The sequence below is a fragment of the Anoplophora glabripennis genome, unplaced genomic scaffold (genome assembly GCF_000390285.2).
Source record: "Anoplophora glabripennis isolate ALB-LARVAE unplaced genomic scaffold, Agla_2.0 scaffold1313, whole genome shotgun sequence".
NCBI classification, from domain to species: Eukaryota; Metazoa; Arthropoda; class Insecta; order Coleoptera; family Cerambycidae; genus Anoplophora; species Anoplophora glabripennis.
The window spans coordinates 52,256-65,675 of record NW_019417391.1 but is presented as its reverse complement, the minus strand read 5'-3'; the positions used below and the strand labels follow the sequence as shown (position 1 = coordinate 65,675).

Genomic DNA, 13,420 nt, shown 5'->3' with positions numbered 1-13,420 from the left:
CCACGTTAGAGTAATTATTGTTGTTCATTTTTATTATAACAATTACTGCAAAAGAACTTGCACAAAATTACTATCTGTCAAAACTAATTCTCCACAAACTTGTTTCCAAGGCAACCAAGCGCTTGTTTCCAAAGCATGCTATGTTCAATGTAGAAAATAAATTAAAATGATTTCGTATTCATCACATGCGTTTTTCTCGAAAACGGTTAGATTTATCGAAACATATAAAGTATACCTTTTTTATGTCAAAAGGTTAGTAGAACAAAAATATTCCGTCAAAAGTCGCATAAACTGTAGCACAAAAAAGTTGGAACCATTCAAATCAAAATAAAGGCTCGTATGTGGCGCCCTCTACAAAATGCGAACAAACGGTGGGCAAATTTATAATCCTCATCCCGAAAAACCCCCATATACGAAATTTCGTCAAAATATTATTAGTGTGGCAAAAGGTATTGCAAAAAAACTGGAAATAAAATTTAATTTTAACACCCTGTAACTCCGTTAATAATCAGTTTTGGAAAAAATGTTATAGAAAGAGGTAGGACTTATTTTCGGTCTAGAATTATCCCCTGAATGTTTTGCTCATCATTTCCGGACACCCTGTATATTTTTTTGTACTTATGTATTTAATATCAAATAATGTTAATAACTTTGAACCGGGTTTCGAGAAACTCCGGTACAAACAGAAATTAATGTGAAGATACGAAACAGCATATAAAAATGATTTTTTATTTCAAATAATTATTGGTAATAATATGCACATAAAAATAAAATATACTGACTGTACATATTTTATAATACAGGACAGCAGGATAGCATGGGTAAAAAAGTATCGGATTAAAATTTGCCACACTGTTCCCATCAGAACGAATCGAAAATTGTATATACATCCTAGTGTAAATTATTAGTTTAAAAGTTAATAATAATAATAATAACATAAATAATACAAACTAATTTATTTTATACATCAGACTGTGGTGTCAAAAGAGTGTGGGGGTAATGGCTAAATACAAAATTCCCATTAACTTAACTCTGTTAAGTATGATTTGGTTATATTAAACTATATTAAGATGTGGACAATTCATACTTAATAAACTACGACAAACGTTTGAACTGAAGTAACTTAACGTTAGGTAAAATTTAAAACCTGTCAGTCTGTTGATAATAAATGCACACAACTTTACCTTTTTCTTCAGAGAAAGGATACATGGAAAGGGACATAAAGAAAACGTAAACCACAAAAGGTGCAACAATTGTCCTGCGATTAAGTTATATAAATTCTGTTAGGATTATATGTACACTAATTATAGGATTATTGTTGTTTAAAGCTTAAATAATTAACGTGTTAAGCGCATAAGTGTATTAAGTTCTGCCATTATGAATTTCCCCTATGTCCCCAGGTTTTAATTGACACCCTAGATTCTAATATAATACAAGACAAAACAATCATCAATCAAAAAAAATAACAAAAATGGGATAAATCAAAATATAAATCTCAACGCTTAACTGTATATAACATTCCTCTTTAGTGGGGTAGATCAGGTCACCTCATTTTCTTCTCTTCTTTTTTTCATTATAAATTTAACTCTGATATCTAGTCTTATAAATATAGATTAAAATATTCAGTCTGTGTAAATATTATGTACACTTCAACTAGTTTCATGTTTGCTCTGGAAATATACAGAGGCGCGATTTTTGGGATTCTACTGTCCACTGCGAAATCCGTAATTAACCTTCTGAAACAGAAGACAAACTGCTTCTCGTCGAACCGAGACCAATTCTACTACAACTATCTGTATTTAAGTCGGTTAAATCTGGTGGTAGGGTTAACGGAACAACGGGTCCATACACCCTTTCCTGCTCTTCCAACTGCTGAGCAAATGTTTCCTCCAATTTCTGAAACGTAACATTACAGCTAAGTTAAAAAGTGGCATATAATCAATAAAATACATTCATAAAGAAGAAAAACAGGGTTCTCATTATTTTAAAAAATATATATTATAGTGTAACTGAGCGTAAACAGTGACTTCGTGACAAACTTTCAAGGCTGATTCCTCCCGGCAAAAAAAAACTAACATTTTTCCTATTTTGGTTTTGATTTTAGTCAGTACGTCTTTTTAGAAGGCTTTATAACGCATATATTCTCATGAAGAAAGATACTCATCTTGACTTTTTTCTATGGAAAAGTGTTAATATGTTAATTTGTTCACAAAATATGTTTTGCTACCTTAGACATGGTATAACCATGAATAGTTCAAGAGCTTACACAAATTAATTCCATATTTGTGAGATTTATATACCCTTACACTTCAAAAAAAGTACAATTATTGTCAATTCCAATACAGCATTCAATGTGTTAAGGAGGTTCGATAGATCTCTTGCAGGGCAGGTGGTGCGGGAGGGAAGCCTATGCTTATACACGGTAGTTTCGTTGCAGTACCAACCTTACATAAACTAATTTGAGCAAACTAAATATATGCAAATGAAAATTATACAGCACATATTAGCTCGCATATATTTTTTGTGATTAATGCACAGCAATTAGCTTTTTATTTGAATAAATGTCTATTTATTCATTAAGAGCTTGTAAAACTATGGGCGAAATCTGGCAACATTGCACATCAGTATGGCGCGGTGGTAAAAGTTGGGTCAACTGTCAACAACTGAGCTTAGCGTGTATACCGTAAACATGAATGAACATCCAAAATACAAAGGAAAAGTATTGACTGAAAAGCAATATAAAAGGCATATGAAGCAGATAGAATGTGGATTGATGAGGAAAAAGTAAAATGTGCAAACCGAGAATCCAATATGATAACTATCAAGAAGCTCAGTATATGGTAGCGAGACGCCGCCTTGTCAAATTGAAGGTTATGACAATATCTATACTGCGCCATTATTCCATGGCTAGAAATTGGCCTCAATGATTTGGGATCAAGGGGGATTATCCCTCTTTATCCTGCCTCATCTCGTGTAGGCCTGGACAGCCTTCGTAGGTGCGCCCCATCCGTCGTCTACTCCGACGGCAAATGCGGCCGGTGTAGGCGCTTTATGGGACCTCCTTTTGTCCTGGCTGGGACATCTATACTGTTCGTTTTGCAAAGTGATCCTTTCAATTTTTGTTTCAAATTGCTATTATATTGCATTAGATCATGAAAAATTTAATATTAATTATTACTACATTCGACGCTTTAGTATGAAAACATGCTATCTCAGATTTCGGTTGGAAAACATGCTATCTCAAATTAAGCTTGGAAAACATGCTAGCTCATATCTTTAAGTAACAACATGCTATCTCAGTTTGACTAGAAATTTAAATTGACATGAAATTGGAATGATTGAAACCGTGCATTTATAATAACCTTATATAATATATTTTTCAAAAAGTAAGGAATATTTAAGATCTGAGCTAGCATGTTTTCCAAGCTTAATTTGAGATAGCATGTTTTCCAACAGAAATTTGAGATGGCATGTTTTCCAACCAAAATCTGAGATAGCATGTTTTCGTACTAGTGTCGATATGTTTTCGACTGGAATAATTTTATAGTCTATAATCGAGCTATTCAAATACAGCGTGTCAATCGAAGCGTTAAGTACAGCATAGTTGCCATATTTCCTTCCATTGGATCAGATGTTTTTTCAAATTTGTCAAAACGTTATCTATTCATTCCATTATCTCAATAATTATATTGTAAGTGCATATTTTTAGTTTTAAAATTTAATTCTTTATTTACAATTTTATTTTCCCGATCCTAACCCTTTTTCCCCAACTCCCATAAGCCTGTGTATAACAGCATAATTTTTAGTAATTTTTCAAAAAAACTACGTTGGCAATCGATCCGATATTTTGACACGTGGCAGTTTGCATATTTATTAACAGATCTCAATTGCTTTGAAAACTTTCTTACTATTTTTTTCGGTATCGAACCTCCTTAAATTGACATTCAAAATAAATAAAAGGTACACAACACATGCCCGAATGTAGTTTACATTGCAAAAATCATATAAAATAATAATATAAGATAATAATAATAATAATTCAGTGATTTTAGTCCATAGAAAATGTATTAAAACGATATAAAGTATATTTGAGTATACGCCTTATTTTTTTAACATGTTATATAACAAAAACTTGTATACTTTTCATTGGAAGCCTGTTTCGAATTTCACATTCAATTTTTGAAGGATCATAAAACCTTTAAAAATCATTCTTATGTACTTTGTTTTGATGAAAGCGCAATCAACCCTAAAGGCTTGTTGAAATGTCAGTTACACTTTAAACATGTAACACCATATTGATGGCAGGAATTTTTGGTAATTTCCATTCTTGGATTTAATTTTGTCAGATAGATTGTTCTAAAACCAAACAATTCATAAAAAATTTTGATATCTAAGACGGACTTTGTTTCAATATCCCAATTTTCTGATTAAACATATAGAACCATATAAAAGACGTATCTTTTAGACAATTTACTGGTGGATGCTGATTTTTTAACTATTTTCAATTTCATCCAAAACACGAACATATTTTTTATATAACCGAGTAGTTCATAGTTTCGCTCAAAATTCTCATTTCATTTCTAAATTATCCATCTTTTCTTTAAACAATAAAACTTTGTTTAATTTTGTACGTCTTCAAAGAATTAATCCAACATTGAAAACTTTAAATGTCCTATTTAATTAAAAAAAAAAAGAAGTTTTTCTGAATGGTAACATACTGTGTCACGGTTTCTTATAAGAAATACCTACGTATGTTGGTCTTAACTACTTACACTTAACAATGCAAATTACATTCAAGTTGACAACTTTCACTTATTAGCTGTGCAAAAGAAGAAGAGTGCATAGAATGTGCTAAGAGACAGAATACCAAGCAGTAGAGCAATGGTATAATAAAAAAAGCACAGGTTATGCGCAGTGGAACTTTGTAAGCTGATAGAAAAGAAACTTCTTTTTTCTATGAGCTACTTTGTAAGGTTGTTCGGCCTAATTTGGTTGTTCCGAACACTTAGAAATAGTAGATCCCTCTACGTTGTTTCATAGCAATTTCTTAACTTCTCCGTATGTTTAAATGGGATAAAAGCAGGGTTAATTATCATTCTGATAAGCTGATTTAAGTAAAAATGTTAGCTTTTGATTAAAATTAGCTAATCAAAACTAATATTAGGAAATCCATAATTTGTGCTTGGATGAAGCACATCATCACTGTCCATTTCTGTCGCCTTAGGAGCCGTCATCGCTTTGCTTATGCAGTTCACTGCTGTCTGTAATTATTAGTGTTACTTATTTCAGATTTTTAATTATTTTTTCTCAGTGTGGCAAAATACCCCATTAAGCAAAAATGAACTGTTATTTATTTAACATTAAATTCATATGTAAATTTGGTCAATTATTTCTCATCACTCAGTCATCACAAAATATTTAATAATAAATGTTTCAGAACAGAGGATCTCGCATAAATATAATGGGTGTCCCAAAATTCACGAGATTTTAATTTTGCGTGCGGTAAAGAAAGATAAACAAAGAAAAAAAAAAGTGCTACACGAAAGTACGTGTTTTCATAGTTGAGCAATATTTTAAAAGTAATGATGGTTTGGCAGCTACAGTTCCTAATTTTCGTACAAAATATGGCTGAAATAGTGATTTAATGTCATCAACTGTGATCAGATTAACTGCAAAAATTCAGGGATTGGATCAGGTAGTGATCTTAAACATTCTGGCCATCCTTTAAGTTGTTTAAGACAAAACATCGAACCAGCTCAAGAGAGTGTTGCTGAGAGTCCAGTAACTAACATCAATTCGTCATCGAGGTCAAGAATTGGACAATTCGAGAAGCTCTCTACAGCAGAATATTTTCATGTGATATGCATCTTCATGTTTACAAAGTTCAATTGACACAAGAACTGAAGCCTATTGACCATGCTGAGCGAAGGGAGTTCATTGAATGGATTATGGAACAAGTGGATGCTGTTTTTTTTTTAACAAAATTGTTTTCTGCGATGAGGCTCATTTTCATCTTGATGGCTTCATTAATCGACAAAATTGTCACATTCGAGGTTCAGAAAATCCACGAGTGAATGTTGAGAAACAAATGCATCCGCAACGTGTCACTATTTGGTGCAGATTTTGGACTGGAGGCATCATTGGAACATTTTTCGAAAATGTGGCTGGTCAGGTAACAACAGTTAATGGTGCTCACTGTGATAATTTTATGCCAACAATCCCATAACCAGGCCTTGAAGGAGGAAATTGAAAAGGTCATGGAAAATTTTGACAAAAGGGCGCGTTGTGCCAGCAAAGTCGTGGAGGTCATTTACCCGATATGCTATTCCGTACAGCATACTTTATGAATCAATAAAAATTTAGGTTTAAATTAAAAACCTGTGTTTTCAATCAAAATTACTTCTGGTGTGCATTTTGGGACACCCTTCAGTAATTATAAATTTCTAAATAATGGCAATATTTTTGGGAAGAATAATACAGCATTTTTCTATTACCGATTCTATCTGAACTTGAGATACTATCTGTTGATAGATTTTGAAATTATGTCTCTTTTCGCTTATGATGCAGAGTTCCACCGCTATCCTTCAACTATTAAATGAAATTTGTCAAACTGTAATGTAAATAACTTTTAAGTGAAAATTGAGCCCGTCATAAAGTTTTCTATATTGGTAATACTCCCTTCAACGATAATTTTCGTTTGGACCAACAAATTAAGTTTCAACATAATTTTCCAGTAATATACGTAAACTTAACAAAAAAATACCAATAACCCCTAAAACAAAATGATGTTATGTTCTTGAATATATATTTTCTAATTTTATAACAATGTATTTCACAGATGCAAACATCTGTGAAATTAATTTTTCTGTTCTTACTTACTTAAAAAATAGTGTTAGTAATGGCTACAAACCTTATAAAGTAACTGTGAAGAATAACTCCAGAGTGCAAGGAGTGACAATGAAATACAATAAATTAAAACACACAAAACAAAATATGTACATGGGAAAACAAAAAGACAGCGACAACACAAACACGGGGAACTAAGCAGCGGAATCGGGTTTTGAGTCATAGGCAGAGAAAGTAAAACTCCTTTCAGGAGCAATTCCTGTATTCCAAGTTCTCTGGCGACCCCAACCGGATTTGTTACCATTCGGTACAAAAGGACTAGAAGGTACAGAGGAATTTGTATCTAAAGAAGAGGATGCTAAAGAGGCGGTGTCGGTCTCAGTAACCGTGTCAGACACAGAAATGGTGTCGGTTATGGAAACGGTGTCGGATACAGAAACGGTATCAGGTTCGGGAACAGTGTCAGTCGAAGAAGAACCTGGTTCTGGCATAGACAGCTTCGGAAGGTATTGTATGTATTTGGCGGAACGCATTTCTCTGTACAATTCCTCCTCAATTTTCTACAAGAACGTGTGGAATGTTAGTAAGAGATTAATGGAGTGCAACTAAATTATATACATTTCAAACATAAACATTTCTGTAAAGCATTTTAATAAAGATATACTGAGTGTTTCAAAAAAGCCTACCATAAATAATTATAGATAAAAAAAAATAAGGTTTATTTTTCTTTGTTTCTGTTTTCTGGCAATTTTTTAAAATCACTTTTTAAAATTTTTGTATAGTATATCTACTAGGTTTTAAAATCAATAACTGATAGAATAATAGACATGCATAAATACATTAGCAAGTTTTTGCAGTTAAATCGGTGATATTTATTTTTGTTTAAAATTTTGCACATATCTAGTTGAAGAAGAAACTAAAGTCAAGAATATAACACTTGATGTGTCTCACAATTAGGAACTTTTTGTCAAAAATTAAGCAATTTAGTGATTTTTAGTGAAACGATAATTACCACATAATTTTCTGAAAAACTCTGTATACTTTAAATTTAGTATAAACTACTTTTATATCAACACATTACTAACTTGTGAATGAATTTATATTTTAATTTAAATCATTTAAAAAATACCAAAAGGGAAATCCTTGTCGACAATTTTCATATCTGCATATGAATCCATCTTGCTCTCATGCAAACGATGAATATATACAATGCAGTCAAACAAAAAACTCGAGAAAAATTACATTAATTTTAGTATTAAGCAAATTAGTACATCAGAAACATCTACCTTACATTGACAGAGAAAAAACATACCTGTTTTCTGGGCTTCAATTTGGCCTTCCATTCCTTTAGTTCAATGCTGAAAGCTTCCTCACGTTGTTTCAGTTTGAGCGTTTCATGTTCCAAAAGCATCTTTCGCTTTTCGTTCTGTAACTGTTCTAATTCTTTAATGGTGGCATCACTCATAGCTCGGAGCTCCTCTAATTGGCGTTGATGTTTCAGTTCGAACCGCTGTTGTTCTGCTTGATATCTCTTCTTTTCTTTTTCTTGGAACTGAAATTAAACATTCTTCATACTACTTCAGTTGCTTCATAGTTTCTAATCCCTTATGTTATTTTATAAGGGCACTACAATTTTTTTAAATAAAATTTTAGGAACAGCTAGATTATAGAGGTAGATAAAATATTGACTATAAGCGGGAGTCAGTTTTTTAGGGTACATATTCTCCAGAATACTAATTGGAAATATATTTATGTTTTAAGCAAATCAAGTTATATATATTTTTAAACTGCACTAAAACTCATGGCTATACTGCCACTGGATTGCTCCCGAACTCTATTGTATGTGCACCATTATTAATGTTGCCTGTTGTTATCTTTATCAACCAACTGTAGGGAACTAACAGTTGGAGTTTCGCTTTTGTTATTCAACATGTTATTTTAAAGTCATACTATTTTTTTTATATCAATGCAGACGACGCAATAAACATTAAAAAAATTTTCCAGTGTTTTAAAAAATAATATATTTTTCATGATATATTAAATATTAATTGTGGATATAATTATGATAATTTTTGTTAAACACTGTGAATAATTAGTAAATCTGTGTCAATAATCTCAGACATAGATCTAGTGTAGATGAACTACATATCAATCCACCCGGTGTGATTATGACAACAGTTCACTAGGAAAACAAAAAAACACTGTCAATATTAATTCAACTAAATACAATCAGCAGTGGGGTATGAAAATTACGAAAACAATTTTAAAAAATTTCAATTTACCCGACAGAATTTCAAAAAAGGAACGTGTTTCTAAAGGTCATAGTATAAATATGATCCCCATCCAGTTATATTTTGTATACAGGGTGTTTGGTAAGTCGATGCATTCCTTGCAGGACAGGTGATTTGTGATATATTTCCTTAATATACCATATTCCGAAAACGCTTAGATTTTGATTTACAGGGTGTTAAGGTTTTAATTAAAAAATAAAAATTTATGAATATTGCGGAAACCGCACAGAATATTTTAATAAAATTTTACAAGCTTTGTCAGTTAACAACAATATATGTTTTACGATTCATTATTTGCTGAAATTTTTTACATGTCTGGACTTTACGACGGAAATGGTACTGAAGCGTCGAGAATATCGGCGTCGCTTTCCAAAAAGGCGACTTCCAAATATCCATGGCTTTGTAAACACATATCGTATGATCAGTGAATCAGGAACTGTACACCACAGGCAAATTCGTGTAGGAGCTCCTGCACGTTACGGTCCTAATGATGAAGAAGCCATTCTTAGGGCTTTTCAGGAAGATCCAACGACGAGCATATGCGTCGTTGCTAGGCATCTTAAGCTGTCGCAGTGGAAAATTTGGGCAACATTGAATGAAGAGGAATAACATCCGTATCATTATACACCAGTTCAAGACTTGCTTGAAGAGGATCCTTTAAGGAGAATGAACTTCTGCAAAACGGTGCGTCATAAGAAAAACAGTCGAGTTACCTACCTCTCTCTAATAATATTTATTTTAAGAAAAATCAGTGGCGTGTTATTTTTTTCTTTAAAAATATCCAAAGACATGCCTGAACGCATGCCACTGGTGAAACTGAAAACAATATTATCGTAAAACATGTATTGTTGTTAACTGTCAAAGCGTAAAATTTCATTAAAATATTCTGAGCGGTTTCCGCAATATCTATAAATTTGCATTTTTTATAAAAATTGACACTCCGTAGATCAGAAACTAAGCGTTTTCTTATTAAAACTAACACCCTGTAGATCAGAAACTAAGCGTTTTCCGAATATGGTATATTAAGGAAATATATCACATATCTATACTACTACTACCTATACTATAACCTCCTGCAAGGAATGCATCGACTTACCAAACACTCTGTATAATGTATTTGAAAAATGTTTACTTTTTGAGATATGCGTGATGATTTCCTTAACAAAAATATACTTTTTCTCAAAAAAGAATTTTCACATTTTTAATATCGTCTCTAAAAGACTAGTCGGTAACTAGTGGCAAAATAATGATCCAGCATGGCCCGATCATCTGAGAAAACGCTTCAAAAGACAAAATTTATCACTAAATATCAGATGTACTTTGGGTCTCTCTCGCACCCAAAAAATTCGATTTTGGGAAAAGAAGAAATTTCTCTTAGAAGACACTAAAAAATCACATTCAAAATATTGGGGATAAAGGACTGAGGATCGCTTTGCCACCCTCGGCTTGCAATACATAATTTTAAATTCGTAAATAAAATTATTCCACTATAAAACTATCCATAATAGATTGAAGTAGGACTCAAACAAAGAAAAAATTATAGTTTTCGATGTGAAGAGGTTTTTCTAAATGAAAATTCCAACAAAAATACACCTGTTAGATAAAGGAAAACAGACCCGTTAAAAAAAATAAGAATTAATAAAATATTTAAAGAACTTACCTCTTTAAACCTATTTTTTTCTGCATCTGGATCAGAAGCGCCCGATATAGATATCCTCATAGATTCCCTGAACATAGCCTCACGGGCCTTCATTTCTGCCCTGATACGCTTGGGCAGTGACCTTCTTTCTATAGCCTGTTTTTTCAGAAGCTCTTCTTCCTTCCTTGCAGCTCTTCGTTTGATTTGTTCCTTCTCCTTTTCATGTCGCGTGAGCATCTGGTGTCTTTGAAGGATAAATATTTCTTTAATTTGTCTCTTTATCAACTGATGCTTTTCGTGAATGTGTCTTTCTTCTATGTCCCAAAGAGCCGCTTCGCGGGTTCTGGTCAGTTGTTGCTTCTGTTGTAGGAATTGCCTTTCCATCAACGCTATTTTCTCCCGGTGATTGTCGCCTAGCCGTCTGAGAGAGGTTTCGTGGTTTTCGTTCAATTTCTCTAAGAAAGCCTTCTCTCTTTCCAGGTGGTCGGCATCCATCTTATCTTTGCGAATTTTAAATTCCGCCTTTCTTTTCTCTTTTGGTAACATATCAATTTCACATTTAAGTAGACGTAGTTCCTGTTTCAATCCGTCTCTGAACAATTTCAGCTCTCTTTCCTGTTCAGCTCTTATTTTCTTAGAGGCAGCTCTCAAATCTGCATCTTGATGAGCTTCGGCTCTTTCAATCTGCATTCTCTGCTGTCTACTGAGCATCTCCAAGTCATTTTCATAAGTCCTGTCCAAGTTTTGGCGTTCTTGCTCAAATTTTCTTTCTTGCTGCTCCAGGGCCAAGTTTTCTTTAGTGGCAAGGTCCTGGAACTGTTTCTGTTCCTGTTTCTGTAAATATTTCAGTTCCCTCAGTTCCTGTTTTCTATCCGAATGTGGATCGCTTAAGTTGTAATTTTCTTCGTCACCGTATATTACTTTGCTTGTGGTTGTGGTTATTAGAACGCCATCGATAACAAACTTTCTAGTTCGTTTTCTAGTTTTTCTGTTTTGCATGGCTATTGTTTCCTGTTTCGGTTTCGGTGGTTTTCTGAGAACGACATCGTCTTCTATCTCTAATTTATCTTTTTCGTTACTTCCCCGACTTTCATGACTAGCTATAGAAATACTTTCAACATCAGAGTGCTCCATACTCTTACTGGTTCCAGATCTGGATCTTCTATGGGAGTCATTGCTCCTCACAGATCCACAATCGCTGTGCGATTTATCCGACATTGCAGATTCAAAACTATCCGAGTAAGTCTTGCCGTTTAAGCTCCTCTTGTAGATGTCTTCCCGACTAACCGCGTGGACGATTTGTCCATTAAGTTTCTGCTTAGACGTTTCGTGAATATCGGAGGAAGGCCCGTCTAGGATAATTGAGGTACCACGAATCTCATCACCGTATTCGCTCTTGGTACTACCAGATTTTCCAGACGAAGTATTAGAAAGATCGCTCGTTGAACCTCTATAATTATCTGTCGATTTATCACTTAGGTAAGACGTAGAATCCTTCACTTGAACTTTTTCTTCGTCTATTTTTACAACTGATACATGGCTGGTATCTAATAGCCTGGAACTGTCCTCGGAGACGTCAAGTCCGGAATCGTTTATTACATAACTAGAATCGGTTATCATCACTTCACTTTCATCAAGTTTTTTAGCTTTCAGGGGCTTATCTCTGAACTCGTTTGGAGGTGGATATTCTATAGAATCCAATGAAGGACAGAACTCATCGTCGGAAGATTCTACATGAGTTTTGTTTGTTTCGTTGGATATGATCACAACCTCATTGGCGCTATTGCTAGGTGATGTTGAAGAGGTTCTTGGTACGTAGTGAGAATTGTCTATGATTACTGGAGGATGAGTTGTTACAACAGTTACCTATAGAAATAAAAAAGTACATAAAATAAGTTTGTTAAATGTGTTTGTTATGCAGGTGTTATAAAAAAGATCAAGCTGCTAATCACAGATTTTATATAGACTTTTATCGGTACATTTTTTGCGTGATTGTAGTTAAAAAATCAAAGTGCTAATGGAGGCAGTAGTTGTAGCCCGTGGTTCAAATGTACCATTTTAAACATTAATTAAATTATTTTTTTGTTACGCCTGGACATCAGCATTCTTAAAAAAAAATGGTGTAATTAATTTAAGAAATTAAATTAATTTAAAATCGAGATTTTAAGTTTGTTACATTCCTGTATAAATCAACATTAAAAATTTATAGAAAAAAAACAGCAAAAAATGTCAAAGTAACAAAAATTGATAACAGTTAAATCTTCAGCATGTCTAAAACTTTCCAGGATTCTAGAGAGATATTCTATTTTAATAAAACCAAGTGCCAGTGCAGTCTTAGGTCAACTAATTCAGACACAAATTAGAGTCTCAATCACCCAAATTAAATCTCCACGTCTTTCCCTGACCCAAGGGCTAACGTCAAACTAAATTCCTGGGAACCCCTTCATGGGCGAGCGGGCGGCTAGCGTCCTAGCACCGAAGGTGAAAACGGACCCAGAGAGCTACGTTCTTTCTGGACCCATCATGAGGTTTTATGAACCTCTTATGATGCTGAGAGGAGATGAGAGTAGGTCAACTCCAACGGGAGCTAAACAAACTGAACAAAATCCGCATCATGGCGTCTCCCGTCGGGTTATGACAGAAG

The 13,420-nt window shown here is 33.6% G+C and overlaps 1 protein-coding gene across 3 annotated transcripts in view; it reads right to left on the bottom strand.

Moving 5' to 3' along the window:
* Positions 1–937: 937 nt before the first annotated feature.
* Positions 938–13,420, bottom strand: part of LOC108915966 (serine/threonine-protein kinase 10) — a 29,114-nt gene continuing 16,631 nt past the window's right edge. For 2 of the 3 annotated variants that reach the window (XM_018722131.1, XM_018722132.1), the window contains exons 7-10: positions 10,798–12,642; positions 8,159–8,398; positions 6,911–7,406; positions 1,812–1,896 (exon numbers count right to left, since the gene is read on the bottom strand). In XM_018722131.1, the coding sequence (XP_018577647.1) occupies positions 7,041–7,406; positions 8,159–8,398; positions 10,798–12,642 (2,451 nt within the window). In that variant the 3' untranslated portion in view covers positions 1,812–1,896; positions 6,911–7,040. Of the gene's footprint in view, positions 1,897–6,910; positions 7,407–8,158; positions 8,399–10,797; positions 12,643–13,420 lie in introns of all 3 variants that reach the window. The other variant, XM_018722133.1, reaches the window with a different exon arrangement.